Consider the following 18,662-nt stretch of genomic DNA (forward strand, 5'->3'; position numbering starts at 1 on the left):
ACATTGACTTTGGCAAAAATAAGCTCTAAAATCCTCGGGTGGCAATAGTTATAACAACTTGTAATTATAGTAATACATCAGCATAGCCGAGCTCCCCAAGGCCTGCTGAGCTGTGCATAAAAGGCTTCCAAAAATCCTTGGACGTATCTCTTTAGCGCAAACCAACTAATGGAGTTTTTCTCAGTCTGTCAATCTTCAGACCAAAACTTATTACATCATCCTTTCTCCCCTCATTGAGAAGGGCTTGTTTCAAATTACTAAACATCTGCGCTGGAGGTCGAATGCCTGCGTCCAACATCTCTTGAAAGTACTTGCAAGCGTCATCTAACTTATTCTCATGGCACAAGCTGTTAATCAATGTGGAGAACATGTGCATTCCCGGCAGGACGCCTTTAGTCTTCATCTGATCCCAAACCCGTAATGCCATATCCACTTGATCCTCGTTACAAAACATCCTCACTAGGATTTCATACGTACTTACTGTTGGCTCACAGCCAGGCTCCCTACTGATTTGCTGGAAAACGGAGTAAGCTTGTTCTGTTCTTCGAGCCTTTACCAAGTGATGTAAGATTATATCATAAGTTCGAGGATTGGGACCAATCCCACATTTCCTCATCTCCTCCACCACCCTAAACGCATCATGCATCCGCATTGACCAGCAGTAAGCCCCAACAAGAGCATTATATGTGGGTGCCTCTGGCTCGAAACCACTTGCTTTGTTTAGTTCAAAAAACTCGAGGGCTTCACTCAACCTCCTTTCAGAACCCAACCCATTAATCAAAATACAGAAAATATGAGGTGTAGCCTTGACATTCTTTGCTTCCATCTCACGAAACAAATCAATGGCTTCATCATACTTCTTAGCTTTACAATGCGCATTGATCAGAATACCACAAGTCACAACATCCGGGTCGAACCCCTCGTCCTTCATTTCTCTATAAACTTCATTCAACCTCAAAAAGTTCTGTTCTTGACCCCATCCTTCTAACAAAATGGTGTACGACTTAATATCGGGTTTAAACCTTGTGTGCTTCATTTTATCAAACACCTCCTGTGCTTTCTCAACCTGCCTCGACTTGCTTAAAGTATCAATCAGTCTATTGAAATCCGACCCTTCTACCTTCATTCCAAACTTCTCCATCTTTTCGAACGTCTCTATCGCTTCCTTAACCTTTTTGGCCCTCGAATATCTTCGCGAAATCAAAGCAAAAGTCTCCTTACTCAACAGCCCTTTACTCTTCATGTCATTCACCAATTCCCATATCATCTTGAACTGTTTGATCTTACCCAGAGCTTCAATCAAAGCATTGTAGCTCTCCATAGTATGCTTAAACCCTTTTTGCTTCTCTGCCCACCGAAAAAACGAGAGCGCAAGAACGCCGGCATTGCTGAGCTTTTTCAACACCTCGACTACAAGTGCCGGCGACACCTCAACTGAAGCACAATCGAGAAAGCTATCGATGGGGGATTTAGAGTTGCTGGTGGACAGTATTCTACAGATTCTTTCAGCATCTTCGGTGATTTCGCGGTTATTTGCACCTGGGATTTTGTCACTGGCCTCATCAGGCACTTGAGTTTTTCCCAGGCCATCGTGAATTGCTCTATAAAAACCACCAGTGCGATTGCTGAGGAACCCAGATGGATTTTCAGTATGTAGTGTTCGATTACGAGTGAAGTTTGTGAATTTGATGCTTTGTAGTGAAGTCGTAAGTGATCTGTGAGAACCAGTTTGACTGGTTGGCGTTGAACGAAGATTGGGGAACGGAAGGAAGGAATTGATGGGCTCTTTGGATGGTTTTGATACAAGATTGAAAAATCGAGAGAGACCCATTTGAGAGGCAAGGAGATTGGGTTCAACCGAAGGTGCGAATTCTGAAAACTGAGAAAGCTTTGGTTAAGGGTATTCGCATTTGGGGAAGGGGGTTTAACTTTGGCGGGATGTTGGATAGTTTATTTTTATTTTTATTTTCTTTGGACTGAAAAATAGTTTGTTGGCGATTTCAAATGGTTAAGAACATTTGCGCACCAATATCGCTTATATCAAAAAAGGAAAAAAGGGGTGAGTTTAATTGCTTTCCATGGCTTCTCTTTATTGGTCAAATTGGCAATGAAATCAGATCTAAAAAACGAGAGAAAGACATTCACTGTGAAAAAGATACAAGACGTTAGAATTTAAAGAATGAATTTTGGATCCAACATTCAAACAGTTCCTAATTTAATCGGAAGTAGAACATACAACAGCATGCAGTGGCAGCACAAAAGAGGGAGACCCTCTTACTATGCCACAGTACAGCCCAATATACCTCAAGCGAACTCACTACGTTTCTCCCTTCTACTCTGCCCCCGTTATAAACAATAGTCAAGCACGAGACTGGAGGAACCCCAAAAAAAGTGCGCTTCAGGGGGCCAAAAGAATGTTTCTCTGCTGTTGGCAGTCTTCCAAACTAATCATCAAGTTTAGATCATAGTAAACCGCACCAAGTATCTTAACTGAAGATCCTTTTTTTTTTTTTTTCAATTCACACATCCTCATTGGCATTGATTTGATTGCGCAGTCCAGTCATCAAGAAGGTTAGTAATCGACTCTTCAAATTTCTTCGCTTGGGGCCCCGGCTTCAAGATATTGGCATCACCCCATTGAGAGCATGGATCCATCCACCAGCTTTTCCAGCCTGAGCACCATGCCCCTGGGGCAGCTCGATTTCGCCCACGCTTGAGGATCCTTTCATCAACCATGTCCAGCACAGGGTCATCTTTCTGGAATTGTCGGGCAAAAGCAGCTCCACCTTGAACCATTTGATCATAATCCGAGATATTGAGGAAGTGGGGTTCCATTTTGGGGGGAGTGTCCCAGATCATGTATCTTAAATCACTGTTCACAGTAGTGTTCTTAAACTCTGGTGAATTGCATATAACAGAATGAAAATATCCTTCCTGGGACAACATCACATTCGTAAAGTACATGAGCATGGTCCGGGGAAGATTATCCCAACCAAGAATGCAAAATTCCAGAAAGGATCTACTCAGGATGACCCATGGGGAACCTGCAAATCAAGAGAGAATTGTTTCTAATTAGCAGTTCCACGTGGGAAGCATACCCATAAGAGTAATCCTTACATAAGAAGTGTGTAAAAATTTGCCTGTGAATATTTTAAAAGCATCAGGAGTTTTCCGCTTCTCTGTAGCATGGAAAATTTGGCTCCTCCGGGCTAGGTATAACCCTGGATCAACTACAATTGGCCGGACCCTATGCAACCTACATAAAAATAAAAAAAAAATAAAAATAAATATATGGGTTCAAGTTCAATTAGACATATGTGCCAGAACACTACAGCTAAAATTAGCGAAAAGGGTTTGCCTACTCTTTCCATCCAAGGTCACTGGTGTGATCAATGAAATTGAGATCTCTTCTAACAGAGGAGAACACATGAGACAGGTCTGAAAGTACAAAACAGAAGCAGAAATAAATAAGTTGGCACAATTTATCGAAGAAAACAGCAGAATGTAATTAGACTACATAGATGATGTTAGAAGAATCACAAAAAGAATTGAAACAAACGCCTTAGACATTTTAGTCAATGATTACACAACAAAAAAATGGGCCATGAGATCCTCAATAAGCCTTGGGATAGAAGAATTTGCACCAAACAAGGCAAATTGATTGATCAAAATGAAGACAAAAAGAAAAGAAAAAGCGGCAAATAGATCATCACATCCAAGGATGAAATACGTGAATTATTGTCTCCCTTGGACAGATAAGCTTCAAAGAATTGCCATAGGCCCATCACTTGCATTAGGACCGATGAAAAACTTCTGTAAGTTGGGATATTCCACTACTCAAAATTTATATATACACCAAGAAGGCATAAAAGTGGGAACCAAGTTGGTCGCCTGAATCAGAGTTAAAATTCAGGTAAGTACAAAAGCTGCTTTTGAACGGATAACAAACAAATAAAACATCCCAAGTGAAATTGACTAGATTTTAATGAAAATACTAATCCCAGCAGCTAAATATCTTCCTCTATCCTGATAAGCTTCTGCCAATTTTTTTCTTAGGGATTTGGTTCCTGGGTAATTGCTTATAAGGACAAGCACTTAGAATCCCAAAGCCTATATTGAACGCTAGGACTATCAGAACCCAATCCAGCAACAAGAGTTATGTGCTATCCCATGCTCGAGGGTTGTGCCCCTTGCCACATGTAACAAGGGAGGATTCAGGGGAACCATCCAACTCTTAAAAGAATTTGATTCAAAAGTCAACTCCAGACCAAAATTACTAAAGTAATTAAGTTCAGCATAAGGAGCTGACATGACAACATTGAGTTCACTAGAACTGGAGTTACCAGGTCAGAGAAACAGCAGCCTAGGCCAATTTCATTTCACAAAACTTAACTACCAATACATCAAGTTCTTCTACAAATGTCACAACACATTCCCCATTGCACACAAAGATTAATTTCATTTGCTCCTATACATGAATCGGTGAGGATATTTAGAGAAGGGTAATTAGAGGTAGGACTTCTCTTTATGGGAGATCTGTGGCTCCAAACTGGTCTATGCCAGCCTCGCTCTTGTTTATAAATGGTTCTTGTATATAAATACTTTAAACTAATAATGAAGGAAGGAAACGCACATAAATGCTTCCTTAGATACACACTTACACTAACTCAAAGAGCCAGATTCTTTCAGTCAATTCAGACAAAATTCAATAAAATAAACGAAATCAAAACTCTTTTAGACCATATTTAATTTCCCAAACAGGTAAATAAATTAGCTTTGGCAAGGAGGGAAAAAGAAATTGAAAAAATTGGCATACCGTCCTGAGTGATAAGTGGGTAATCCATAGCACTCAAAGTGACGAACCAATCCCATCCACTGTCAAACTTCAACAAAATCGCCGCAGCGCGCAACGTGGTGGCAATATTCGAAGAGCCCATGTAGGTGATTCGATCAGGCTTGCCCACCACATCCACATTCCCAAATGCTCGAATTGCTGGCACCGCCTTGATGGCCGAAGCAAGGTGGCGCCGCTCATCTTCAGATTCATCAGCCGAGAGATGCAACAAGTAGCGATTTCGCGGATGATAGACGGCGAGCAATAGCCGGAGGATCCGACCCCTATCGCCCCGGCCGCCCCATATGTAGTAAGCGAAAGCGGGCGGGTAGTGAGAGCCGTGCTGGACAATTGAAGGGAAGGGTTTGGGTGAGCTTACGGCAGAGATGGAGGAGAGCAAGAGGAGGAGGAGAGAGAGGAATGTGGCCGAGAAGAGCGTTAGGAGCCATTTCTTCTCAGCTCCCATAATGGGTCGGTTTTGTTGGTTCTTCAGCTGCTTGTTGGTGGAGTTGGGGCATATGCGTTGCTGAGTCAAATCAATGAAATTGGGGATGTGGGTATAGTGAAGTTTAGGTTTTCAGACCGGTTTAGGTAATGGGTCAGTGAGGATCTTGGTCTTTGTAGGTTTGAAGCTGAAGGGTGGTGGTTGTTTGAATAGCAAAGCAAATGAGCATGTGGGTGTTTAAAGATTGAGCTACCGAAGTAACTGTTTTCGTTATATGTTAGATCAAAAACTTTCAAATTTTGGCTCTCCCTCTCTCTCTAAAATAAATGCTTTCTCTGGCTCTGTAACAGTGCCAGGGTTAGGGTTTTCAGGTTAAGAATTGTTGTGATGAAGAAGAAAATGGAGTTCGTCGATTTTCCCTGTAGGAGTTTGATTTGTTTGATCTCATAATGATAAAAGTGCAAGTTACACACACACGCACACACACTTTTAATTTAATTCAACTTTCTCGGTGTGTTTAAAAACTTCAAATAAATAAGAAAACCTCCACGCTCGTAAATACGCGTGAACACACGTTCCATCTTCTCTGCTTCTTCTTCCTGGGGATTTGATTTGGCCCGTGTTGTGGGCGATTGGATTACGGGGCGGCGCTTACGTTCTTTTTCTCTCGGGCTAAGAGAATAATATACGACAAGCAATTGCGTCCACCGACTTGCTTGGGTTTGCCTTTTCGTTAATGGCATTTGCTAATTCCACTCACGAAAGCTGCTGCAAATAGCAAATTTTATGGGTGGAAATGGAGATCTGCATCCCATTAATACAGGTGTCAATTGTGACGTCTGTGATGATGTAATGGCATTGGGTTTTTTAAGCCTTGGTAGATTCAAGATTGGTAGGCTTACGATGACCAAAGGGATAACTGTATTTATAAGCAATAATTAGATGCATGTAATTATTGTTTATATATTAAATGACTGCTTTGCTAGTCTCTTAATATGATATATAATTAAGGAATGTCACGAGCCATTAAGAGTCAGGACCATATTCCATACCATATGTATTATTATTAGTATATTATATGAATCTCAAGTTTAAGATGCCGACAGCCGACATCATGTGCCTACCCCAGCAAACCATTTGGTTATTGATTTGTTTAGCATCACAAAAGTAGCAACTAGCAAAACTTGTTTCTTTTTAGGCTAAAAGTCACTTTTAATTCCTGTAGTTTGGCACTTCAACTACTTTTTCAATTCTGTCAATTTTGACTCAGTAGTTTCATATTTGTAGCAATTTAATGACAAGTTAGTATTCTTGTTGTTGAGACCCAAAAAATTCATGGTTCGACCCAAATGAATTCCCGACATAAGGCAATGCCTTATTAAGAAAAGACTCGATTTGGAGTACGCAAAAGTTCGTCATTCACGCTTGCACGAGCCATGATCACGTGTCATACCAAATAAATATGCAATTCATCACACTAAAATTAAAATGAGCTTATAAAAGATACTGGCTCTACAAGCCCATGCTAATTATCCCGTCAAGCATTATATCCTTTTTCAAAGACGATAAAATTCAAGCACGCCAAGCGACATGCAATGCCAAGCGGAAAATCATTATTTTTACATATAATCATCCTACAAGTTTAAGTGGGCCCAAGTCATGCAAATGTTCGGGGCTTGCTGAGTGGGTTGTGGCATGAATGGTAACGAACTTTCATGAGGCCCATTGATGAGCCGAGAAATGGAAGTTTTGGGCTGCTTGGGAGCCTCAAAACTCAAGCCCATTTCTTGAGCCTAAATATGTGGATAAACATAAAGGATAGAAAAAGGGAGCCGAATACCCTAAAAAATTAGCTCATCACTTAAGGAAATTAGTCAATTCCCTTAATGGGCTAACTCATCACTTTATCAAGGCCCAAGCAAGCCAAGAAAAATATCTATAGTCTCCAGCACTTAGCTAGAAACATGAACCACGATGAAAAGCTAAAATGTTAATGCATGTAAGTTGCTTGGGAGGCTTCAACTAGAGTGCTTGCAGAGCAGAAGCATCCTTCAGACCAGCACATTTACCCATTTCTTTCTCCCACTAGCTATTGCCATGGAAGAGGGAATGAAATAAGGTGATGAGGTAGCCAAAAATGGGAGCTCATTACTGGAACAGTTGTAGGAAGGCTCTAGAGCCTCCCAAAATCTTGTTATTGAGTGCTTGGACTAAGGAAGATTTCACAAAATATGGATGAATCAAAGGAAGAGAAGAGAAAGGGAGGGAAAGACTTTGCAAAATTGAAGAGAAACCATTAGGGTTTCTTGGAAAGGAGGAGCTTCCATGCTATAAAGGGTTATCTCCTACCCGTCAATAACACATATCCAGAGAGCAAGCTTTATCTCTTATCCTAGGAACCTCTGCAATTTCGAGCTCCAATTCCTCCATATCTTCCATTTTCTCTTCTAGTAAACCATTCCAAAGCTTGACAGAGCCACCGTCAAGTTGCTGGAAACTACTCAACACACCCATTATTCCTCTATGTTGAGGCCCAAAAAAATTCAAGGTTAGGCCCAAAAATATTCTTAGCCTAATGCGACACCTTATTAAGAAAAGACTCAATTCAGAGCACGAGAAATTCGTCATGCATGCTTGCACAAGCCACGACCACGTGCCATGCCAAATAAAATATGCAATCCATCATACTAAGAATTAAAATTAGCCTATAAAAGGCACTTGCTCTATAAGCTCATGCTAATTATTCAGTCAAGCATCATGTCTCTTTTCAAAGATGATAAAATTGAAGCACGCTAATCGACATGTCATGCCAAGTAGGAAATCATTATTTCACACCTAGCCACGCTACAAGCTTAAGCGGCCCCAAGCCACCCAAATGCTCGGGGCTTGTTTGAGTGGGTTGTGGTATTGATGGTAACAAGCTTTCATGAGGCCCATTAATGAGCCGAGAAATGAAAATTTTGGGCTGCTTGGAAACCCCAAAACTCAAGCCCATTTCTTGAGCCCAAATATGTGGGTAAGCATAAAAAAGAGGAAAAAACCCAAATACCCTAGAAAATTAGCTATGTCCTTAATGGGCTAACTTATCACTTTAGCAAGGCCCAAGCAAGCCAAGAAAAATATCTAGTCTCCAGCACTTAGCTGGAAACATGAACCACGATGAAAAGCTAAAAATGTTTATGTCTGTAAGCTGCTGAGAGGCTCTAGCACATGGGCATAGCAAACTTCAAAGAAGAACATTGAAAGATCCAAAGGATAATAGCGTGCATAGGTTGCTAGGAGGAGGGGCACCCTTCAAATCAGCGTACATACCCATTTCTTTCCCCCCATCAGATCTAGCCATGGAAGATGGGAGAAAAGAAGGAAGAAAGATGGCTGAAAATAGGAGTTCCCCACTGGAATAGTTGCGGGAAAAGCCTAGAGCTCCCCAAATCCTATTTTTGTGCAATTGAGCAGAGAGAATTTCACCAAATATGATAAGTCAAAGGAAGAGAAGAAAAAGGAAGGGAAAAACTTGGCCAAATTGGATAGAAACCATTAGGGTTTTTTGGAAAGAAGGAGCTTCCAATGGCTATAAATGAGGCACCTCCTACCCAACAACCAACACACACATTCAGAGAGCAAGCTACATCTATCCTCCCTGAAACCTCTGCAATTTCGAGCCCTATTCCTCAATCTCCTCCATTTTTCTCTGATGTTAAAACATTCCAGAGCTTGACAGATTTTTCATCAAGCTGTCGGAAACTACTCAACACACCTATTATACCCACATCTCTCTCCCTCTTCAAAAAAAACCCTCTTAGAATCCATTCCCCCTTTCCTTAGAACCCATGTCTTTCATAAGAACTCACAGCTCTCTCTGGTTATGCTAAACTCATGATGGTTTTGTTCCCATACCACAAGCTTCTCATGTCAACCTAAGAATCTACCTATAAGCAGCCATTGTTTTTGTTGGTGAAGTAACCAAGGTGTTTTTTTATCAAAAAAAAAAAGGTAACCAATGTGTTTCCTAAGGCTTCACTATTCTTTCGAAACATTCTTGGGGTCTGATCTTTGAACTCGACACGGGTAATTCACATGTTTCTCTTTTGGCAGTCCAAACTCATTCATCAGTTGCTGGAATAAAAAGACCCATACACCCTATCTCTCTATCTCTTCAACAAACTCTCTTATAATCTTTTCCCCCTTTCATTAAAACCCATGTTTCTTATAGGAACTCACAACTCTCTCTTTCTTTAATGCTAAACTCATGAGTGCTTTGCTTCTATGCCACAAGCCTCTCATACCAAGCTAAGTATTTATTTGTAAGCGATTGTTAGTTTTGTTGGTGAAGGTAACCGATGTGCTTCTTAAGACTCAACTACCCTTTCGAAACATTCTTGGGGTATGATTCTTGAACTCAGACCAAAAGCAATTTTCACACATTTGGCTCTTTACAGCATCCCAGTCCCGCAATATCTGCCGGAACGAAAAAGCCCATACACTTGTCAATGTCTTTGATGGTGCAAGGGACAATTTCATTAACCCAAAATCCTTGAGCATAAAAGCTCGTCTAAAAATTCCCCTAATTTCATATTATGGCTTGAAATTGGTCATTTGAGTTTAGGATTCTTCAAAAATTGGGATTAATAGTTGAATTTCAAGCCTTAATATGAAATAGGAAGAATTTCAAATGAGCTTTTATGCTCAAGGGTTTTGGATTGACAAAATTATCCCTTGTATCATTAAAGAAATTGACAAGAATACTAACATGTCCTTGAATTGCTACAAATAACAAACTACAATGGCAAAATTGACGAAATTGAGACTATAGGGTCAAAAGTGATTGAAGTGCCAAACTACAGAGACCAAAAGTGACTTTTGGCCTTCTTTTTATTGTCAAAATTTTCAAGTGAAACGTTGTGACGCAAAAAGGGCAAGCTTATAACAAATTTAAGTGGCATCAATCTCGATCGCACAAAATAATAGGTTGTATAAATAATAGGGTGTATATATTAACTTCTTTTCTTCTTCAGGCCTCGTTTACCACTGTAAACATCCGCTGGACTGTCTTGGACAACCTACGTGGAAGATCAAGGTTGCTCGATTTCTCAGATGGAGTTGACTGAATCATCATCACTGCCTTCATTATCGCTGCTGCTGCTGCTGCTACCACTGCCACTTCCACTGCTGCTGCTCCCACTTCCACTGCTACTACCAGAAGTAGAAGTCTGCTTTTCCCTCCCCTCTGCGTTCACCTGGGCTCGAAGGGCTTCTGCGGCATTTGGCCCCTTATCAACTTCATCACCACTATCATCCACATCAGCAATCTCATTATCACTTTCATTTTGATTTCGCATACTGATATCAAACCCAGCATTAGCTCCATCTTCCGCGGCATTCCCATTTTCAGGCGATACACTGCCAAAAAGTTCTTCAATATCTATATCTTGATGTTCCTCGACCTCCTCATTCTTAGGGTCTGGCGAGGCAGCAGCGACATTCAGTTGATCAGACGAGTAATCAGCCACACCTTTATTGGCACTTTTTGCACCTGTTTGTATAACAAATAAAGCATTAGGATATATGATAACCGGTCAAGCATAGAGGAAAAAAGCATTAGTATTTGGGCAAGACAGTGCATAGAGGAATAAAGCCATCTGCAAGATGGAAATCTTATCCTTAATTGTTTCCAATAGACTTCAAAAAGTCGAGAGGAAGGTCAAGTTAGCACAACAAAGTAGCAAGGTAGACAAGTGGCCACTGGTCCTTGCATGAACATGAATCCCGCTACTCAACTGCTTCCTAGAGTCCACAACAAACTACCTACTTAATACTTCTGAAGTCATTCATGATTTTGAGAAATAACTAGGCCCATGAACAGCTCTTGCAAGTTCTTAACATTTAGATGGGGTTGCCATAGTACAAATTTAGTAATCACATACTAAGTAACAGATAAGATAGACCATTGGGGTCCCATTGAATTTGAATTGGGTTCAATTGTCACAAACATGTAGCATAAGGTATTGCAACTGGGTGATGAAGCAGGCACCATGGTCTATAAGATGCAAACGACAGATCATTTCCGAAGAAAATATTTGACAGGAAGGTACGCCCAGAATCAGGCAAAATGGACTCCTTCTCCGCTAGGAAAGAATTAATTCAGTCGCAGAAAAAGACAGTTCAACAATAACTTCAAAATGTGGTTTCAATTTGACCAAGGATCACACACTTGCACTTTAAACCACTTCACAGTTAAACTGACACTTTCAAATGGTTTCAGAGCTTATGCATTTAAAATCTTCCAAGTCAGTTTCATTATACAAAAATGTTAGAATTCGGTTTTGTCGGAGCAAATTCAGTACAATAGCAAATCTTGATCAATGTATCATCAGAGAATGTAATTACTAATTACCCCAAGATACACCATACTGTTCTCACTAGCACATAGAGCTTCATGCAGTGCATTGCAACTAAAAAACAAGCAATGTCTACTAATGAATCCAATTCAACTCCAATCCTCTTAAGAGATCAAGAAAACAGAAACTTTGAGAAGCAAAAGATTCAACAGATATGCTTACTTCAAAAACAACAACAAAACAAAGAAACATATAAACAAACCTGGATTCCCAGGTATTCCAACATCTATTCGTTCCACCTCAACCTGTATTCACACAAGGCAAAAGCTTTAAACATCATGAGGAAAGAGAAAAGAAACCAGAGTTTTAAATTTCAGTTGCTTTAAATAGATTTAAGTTGTTCAATAGCTTTACATTACAGAACTGAATTAAAACTCCCCAAGGGCCAATATTGAATCATCATAATTTCTATTAACAAAACTCACCTGTACAGCAGGGAATGCAGTTCTACCGGGATGATGTATTGGCTTGGGGCCCTTGCTGACCGGAGACAGCTGCGGCTCCACGGCGGACCCCGATTGAGCGGCACCAGCCGCCGATTCACCGGGCTGACGATCATGCCGGAGCTGCTTCACGGCCCGGTGAAGCCTCTCCAACCGAAACGTCTGGCCGTCGAAGAACAATACGGCGTCGTTGTCCTTGTAGTCCTCGCTGCTTCCCTTGAAGGTCACATTCGGTTTCCCCAATTGGTTGTTTTGAAATTCCACCGTAACCCTATTTTCCTTCGTTTTCTTGAGCGTCCCCGGCTTCGTCTTGTCAATCGACGCTGGTTTAAATTCGTCTGCGATCAATTTCAAAATCGAAAAGAAAATTAGGGAGATTTTTTATGCAACCAAACAGGACGTTAGGGATGAAACTTACATCGCAGAGTGCAGTACTTGTTGGATGAGTCGTCTTTGAAGGAAGGACCAAGGGTTAGGTTGTACCAGAGATCGGGCTGAGGACCGGTCTTGGGCTCTTCCTTGGAGTTATTCGCCATGGTTTCGAGAATGTTCAGGAGGCTCAAGCGAAGACGGAACGACGCAGGTGGGGTCCACGCCTTGCTAACATGGCAAGATGATCTGAGCGTATATAGCTTTTAGCTCAGAGGAACCAAAGCGGTCGGGCGAAGGAGAAGACGGATGACGACATGGTCTCAACGACAGCGGGATGTCTTTACTGAGAGGACTGATATATCATATATCTGTTTCGATTCGCACCAACCCGATTCGGATGGGTTTGGATCCGATTTAAGAGAGCGAACCCGAGCCTTTTATAGACCAGTAGTGAAAAAAAAAGCCCATTTGACCGGTTGGGCTATGGTGGGCCGCCTATACGAGAGCAAATCCCTCTTATCCTCAAAAGGGACACGTGTCGCTCATGCGAAACTTACTCTCTGAAACGGCGTCGCTACATACTTACTCCGAATTATCTCTTTACTGTAAGCTGGCTCGGAGCTCAGCAGTCAGGCCTCAAGCTCTCCGACTGTGGCAAAAGAAAAGGAGAAGTTAAGTGGTTATCGCTGAAATGGTTCAATTAGGCGGGAAGAAAGTTGGCCAGATGGTGTTGGGCTTCGGAGGCAGCGGCCTGGGCCAGGCTCTAGCTGCCGTGGCAGCAGCGCTTTTGCTCCGGCTCTTATCCGGCCCAGGCCCAGCGCTCTCGCCGGAAACCGAGGCCAGCGACGATGATAATGACGCAACAGACGACAAAGGCGACACTCCGATTTCCGGGAAATTGGTTCCGGTTACAATCCGGTGGCGCAACATCAACTGCTCTCTCTCTGACAAGTCCTCAACATCAGTAAGTTTTCATTTGTTCAATTTTCAAACGAAATTTCTCGTAACGTACGTTTGGTTTCAGAGAAAATTTTCAGGATCAAATGTTTAATTAACTTAATTTTGAATGCTTAGATACGGTTTCTGCTTAAGAACGTTAGCGGGGAAGCGAAACCGGGGAGACTGTTAGCGATTATGGGGCCGTCAGGGTCAGGAAAGACGACGCTGCTAAATGTACTTGCGGGTCAGCTAACTGCGTCACCTCGGTTACATTTATCAGGTCTATTGGAGGTCAATGGAAATTCTAGTCCTAACAAAGCCTATAAGTAAGCTTTTCGTTTATGTTTCAGAGCTTATTCTATGGTTCATTTAGAATTTCTGCTTATTCTATGGTTCTCATTTGTTTAATTTTTTCTTTTGGGGGGTTAAGGTTTGCTTATGTGAGACAGGAGGACCTGTTTTTCTCGCAGCTGACGTGCGAGAGACGTTGTCTCTTGCTGCCGAGCTGCAGCTTCCGGAGATATCTTCCGCAGAAGCGAGACTCGAGTATGTGAACAGTCTGTTGTTCAAATTGGGATTGGTAAGATTGGTTAATGGCATTGATGAAGTTCAGTGTTGTTTCATCTACTGAGTTGGTAATTGATAATTTGTGAAGAAGTCATACTTTTGGAAAATGATAGGATTGTGGTTATGAGCTTATTTAGTTCGTTTTTAATTTTGGGGTTGCCGCTTTGTTTTCTTTGCTGCAAAAGGTCAGTTGTGCTGATACGAATGTTGGTGATGTGAAAGTCCGAGGAGTTAGTGGGGGTGAAAAGAAACGTTTGTCTCTGGCATGCGAGCTGATTGCAAGCCCCTCTGTTATATTTGCTGATCGAACCCACTACTGGTAAGCAATCCCCTGCATCTAATATGTACTGGTGGATGACTATTGTAGCAGGCATTTGTTTTTTTTCTAACACCTTTTGTTTATCTAATATATACTTGTGATTCTTCTAGGGCTTGATGCTTTCCAGGCAGAGAAAGTAATGGAAACCCTTCGACAGCTTGCACAGGATGGACATACTGTAATTTGCTCCATACATCAGCCTAGAGGATCTGTGTACATAGTAAATTTGATGACATCGTGTTGCTAACAGAGGGTGCACTTGTCTATGCTGGTCCTGCACATGATGAACCACTTGCATACTTTTCTAAATTCGGGTCTGTGACCATAACTTGTCCCAATGTCTCTACTTGTGCCAAGCTGCAGCTGTCAAGCTGTGAAATTATTGACTAATCAATGATTTATTCAACAGGTACCATTGCCCAGCTCATGAGAACCCTGCTGAGTTTTTAGCCGATCTTATTTCTATCGACTACAGTTCTGCTGAAAGTGTTTACTCTTCTCAGAAAAGAGTAGATGCTCTTGTTGAGTCATTTTCACAACAATCATCACTAGTTCTGTATGCAACTCCGATTACAAGAAGGGAAGTCTTGAACAACAGAACAAAGTTCAGCAAGAAAAGTAGAGTTCAGAAGAAGGGTGGTTGGTGGATGCAATTCCGGTTGCTCCTAAGGCGTGCATGGATGCAGGTAAGTTCTTTTACTTGCGTACTTAGTCTCATTAAAATGGAATGAAGGATAACTTATGCCTTATGTTCATCTGCATATTGATCTGACGAAAACAAGATTAACTCAGCTTGAAAAATTGTGCAAGACATGCATTTCAATGGTGAAAATATATTAATTCATTTTGATTGAAAGATTGCTTTAGCTTCTTCCTTTTCCCATGTCATACAAAGCTTTATAACAATATAACTATCAACATAACTTTTTAAGTAACATCTGAGTAGTCAACAGTGAGGGTGATATGTGTATATTTAGGTGGGTTTGGATGATGAATTGGATTGTTTTATGAAGATTAACTCCAGTTAATTCTATCTGATCAACATCTTTGAACAAATGACTAGGCTTCCCGTGACGGATCAACAAATAAAGTTCGGGCAAGAATGTCAATTGCATCAGCTATAATATTTGGATCAGTTTTTTGGAGAATGGGAAGATCTCAGACATCGATACAAGACAGAATGGGATTGCTTCAGGTGTGAAAATACTTCTTTTTAAAGGACTTTGATTTTAGAGGTCCTTGCTTATTATATTTTTCTATCAAATTTGTGATTTGGAAAACCAAGCTATAAGCATTCTGGTATGGTTATTAAGTTCCTGATCAAGTCCCATAGAGATACTCCTCATTTCATGCAATGACGACGCTTTCTACAAATTTGATTATATGACCTTTATGTGCAAAAGAAAGACAGTTTTTCAATAAGTTGAATATTCAAAACATAATTATTGAATACTAGTGTCTCTAATATAAGTTTTTAAGTTTCTTGGCCTATTTATGGATATTTCCTCTCAGGTTGCTGCAATAAACACGGCAATGGCTGCTCTCACAAAGACAGTGGGTGTGTTCCCGAAGGAGCGTGCAATAGTAAATAGAGAGCATGCAAAAGGGTCTTATACATTAGGACCCTATCTTCTTTCTAAGTTGTTGGCTGAGATTCCTGTTGGAGCAGCGTTTCCATTAATGTTTGGCGCCATTTTGTACCCCATGGCTCGTCTTCATCCTGCTTTATCCAGGTTTTTGAAGTCATTGTTAAGAATGTTTAACATGAGTTGATATTCTGAAACCTCCTAATTTTTTAAAGCAATTGGAGAAAGTGAATTGTGTAAATAGCTGTATGAGATGCACTAACAGATCTGGTAACCGCATAATCACACTTGTCAGCGCAATATATATGGGAGCTGCATAACTCCCTATAAAAGAGGCAATAATTTCCTCAATAGACCTGTGCAAACTGATATATGTCTATATATCGAATTTTAGACTGGACACTGAATAAGCGGAGTGGTTTTTCTTTGCAAAACTCATATATGAGGGATGCAGGGAAGATACAAAAACCTTTAAAAAGAATCATTTGTCTCTAGCACTCTTCCTTTTAGTAAAGATCAGTATATGGGGAGTGGGAAAGGTGAAGATGGAATTGACTATTGTCTGTTTATACTTGTATAGCTGGTTCATTTCTTCATTATATCATTTTGCAAACCTTATCATTTTTAACTCTTCACAAAGTGGGCTGGTTCAGATCACAAGGTTTACTTGCAATTTTTTTGGTCTTTCAGATTCGGGAAGTTTTGTGGTATTGTGACAGTGGAATCTTTTGCTGCATCTGCTATGGGTCTTACTGTTGGTGCTATGGTTCCAACCACTGAAGCAGCTATGGCAGTCGGACCCTCACTTATGACAGTTTTTATTGTATTTGGAGGCTATTATGTCAATGCAGAGAATACACCAATTATCTTTCGTTGGATTCCTCATATTTCTCTAATTAGATGGTAAGATCAAAGGTTGCTTGCCAGTAAGAAACAAACATTTTGTTGATACTGTACAATTAAGAATTGTTTTCATTACCTTACGAATGTATATTTCCTTGTACACTTTCAGGGCTTTTCAAGGTCTTTGCATCAATGAGTTTAGGGGTCTTCAATTTGATCATCAGCATTCTTACGATATTCAAAATGGAGAACAGGTAGGTACAGGGAAACTTTCAAGAAACGGAATCAAAATAAATACTTCCTCCAACCATATCTAGCTCTAGGTGTCGGTATTTGGTGATCAGTGTCATATCTCGTATGAATGTTGTTATACTAATCATTGCGTGTTCCTAAAATAGAGGTAGAAACGATCCAACCAATTTTGTATATGATTTTCAATTTACCATTCCTTTTGCCCTCTGAAGAGATTGTTTCTTAATTTATTCATTTCTAAACCTTCTACTTAAAAGAAACTAATTACAAGAACCAATTCTGGAAGAACCTATGAAATGGCCAAACAAGATACATGCATTTGACTCATGAGGTGGACAATTTTGTCCTCGAGGAAGTTTTATATCTAATACCTTCTACTCTGTTTCTTTCTTTTTCTGCAGGCACTTGAACGCATCTCCTTTGGAGGAAGTCACATTAGGGATACAATGATTGCTCAAAGTAGAACACTGTTGTTTTTGTATTGCACCACTTACCTTCTCCTTCAGAAAAACAAACCGAAATACCAGCAGCTGGAGGCCGGACCTCTTGACGAAATCCAACCAGCGGTGCAGCCCGAGCCTTTAAATACTGAACAAGATGAACAAAACCAGCCAAAGGAACCACCTGTAACACTCAATCAAGTTGAATTAAACCAGCCACTTGAATCATCTCCCCCAATTGACCAAGCCCCAGAGTTTGTCCTAGAAGGTTTGTAATTACTTGGGCATTAGTAGTGTTGTTATCACATGTGCCACTATTTATTGATTTGTTTCATACAGGTGCTAAGTAAAGGAGATATGTTAAGCAATAAAGAAGCCTCGTGCCTTTTTCTGACCAAATGAGCCATTCTATTCGACATGACTTAAAAGTCTCATGTAGAATGTACGTTTAATGGATGTTATGCTCTACCAGAGCGAAGATGATTTTCTTATATGGTTGGTTGGTCATAGTACACAGGTCGGTCCAGTTTGCGAAGACTGCGCGAAGTTTATTCTCATATAAACACTTTGAATACTAATATGTTCATATTTACAGTTCTACTTTGAGTATCCATTGCTAATCAAATTTGAAATCATAAATCTTTTTACAAAAATTTATTGTAAACTATTCTAATATACGGGGAAAAGGATTGAACTCTTCGGTACAAAGAGGTGAGCATATTGTTACAAGTCCGCATTTAAATTCAGAATTGACTTAGATGTAAATACATCATATAGTATATAATACATGAAGGAATGGGGCCCAAAAAATGGTTACCCGTTTTTATAATTTGCTATATTATTGTTGTGTTCTCTTTTCCGATTGTAGAAGAAGAGCACATCAACGCAACCTAAAACGCGTAGGACAATTTTGTAATAGTGCCACGTTTGCATCCATCTCTGTCGCTTATAAAGATTTGCTGAGAAGATGTCTTTCTAGAGGTACCAAAATACCCTCATAAGATATAATAATAACCGATAAATGTGAAAATGAGTTGGGCTGCTTCGAATTCAAACTATGCCTGAACTGAATGTGTCCAAAGAAAAGAGGAGAAACAATACCTGAATAATCAAACGGCTGTTGCTCACGCGGAAAAACAACTGTTTCCCCAGATTTACAAAATCTAATTAACAATAAGATTTGCCGGGCCCATCATGAGATAACTTCAAAAGGAAGAAACTTCT

At 40.4% G+C, this 18,662-nt stretch overlaps 4 protein-coding genes across 4 annotated transcripts; 1 reads left to right on the plus strand and 3 right to left on the minus strand.

Moving 5' to 3' along the window:
- Nucleotides 1-53: 53 nt before the first annotated feature.
- LOC103341574 (Tetratricopeptide repeat (TPR)-like superfamily protein) lies at nucleotides 54-1,972 on the minus strand. The gene has a single exon (XM_089047013.1). It carries the CDS (start codon nucleotides 1,829-1,831, stop codon nucleotides 152-154), a length of 1,680 nt encoding a protein of 559 aa, XP_088903139.1. The 5' UTR covers nucleotides 1,832-1,972; the 3' UTR covers nucleotides 54-151.
- A 173-nt stretch (nucleotides 1,973-2,145) lies between these two features.
- LOC103341573 (Core-2/I-branching beta-1,6-N-acetylglucosaminyltransferase family protein) lies at nucleotides 2,146-5,752 on the minus strand. Its single transcript, XM_008245115.3, has 4 exons — nucleotides 4,817-5,752; nucleotides 3,363-3,438; nucleotides 3,141-3,256; nucleotides 2,146-3,044 (listed from the first exon to the last, which is right to left on the minus strand). Exons 1-4 carry the CDS (start codon nucleotides 5,298-5,300, stop codon nucleotides 2,530-2,532), a joined length of 1,191 nt encoding a protein of 396 aa, XP_008243337.2. The 5' UTR covers nucleotides 5,301-5,752; the 3' UTR covers nucleotides 2,146-2,529.
- A 4,352-nt stretch (nucleotides 5,753-10,104) lies between these two features.
- On the minus strand, nucleotides 10,105-12,829 carry LOC103341572 (RNA polymerase II transcription elongation factor). Its single transcript, XM_008245114.2, has 4 exons — nucleotides 12,539-12,829; nucleotides 12,103-12,458; nucleotides 11,880-11,922; nucleotides 10,105-10,812 (listed from the first exon to the last, which is right to left on the minus strand). The coding sequence occupies exons 1-4, from the start codon at nucleotides 12,654-12,656 to the stop codon at nucleotides 10,370-10,372; spliced, it is 960 nt and encodes a 319-aa protein (XP_008243336.1). The 5' UTR covers nucleotides 12,657-12,829; the 3' UTR covers nucleotides 10,105-10,369.
- Nucleotides 12,830-13,098: 269 nt separating this feature from the next.
- ABCG7 (ABC-2 type transporter family protein) lies at nucleotides 13,099-17,837 on the plus strand. Its single transcript, XM_089047239.1, is given in 14 exon segments — nucleotides 13,099-13,456; nucleotides 13,567-13,757; nucleotides 13,862-13,905; nucleotides 13,908-14,011; nucleotides 14,184-14,303; nucleotides 14,305-14,317; nucleotides 14,428-14,534; nucleotides 14,537-14,631; nucleotides 14,727-15,003; nucleotides 15,381-15,512; nucleotides 15,830-16,050; nucleotides 16,594-16,806; nucleotides 16,916-17,000; nucleotides 17,400-17,837. Coding segments are annotated over 14 exon segments (2,190 nt in total). The 5' UTR covers nucleotides 13,099-13,183; the 3' UTR covers nucleotides 17,715-17,837.
- Nucleotides 17,838-18,662: the final 825 nt, after the last annotated feature.

The sequence above is a fragment of the Prunus mume genome, linkage group LG2 (genome assembly GCF_029339155.1).
Source record: "Prunus mume cultivar Tortuosa linkage group LG2, ASM2933915v1, whole genome shotgun sequence".
In the NCBI taxonomy this organism is placed as follows: domain Eukaryota; kingdom Viridiplantae; phylum Streptophyta; class Magnoliopsida; order Rosales; family Rosaceae; genus Prunus; species Prunus mume.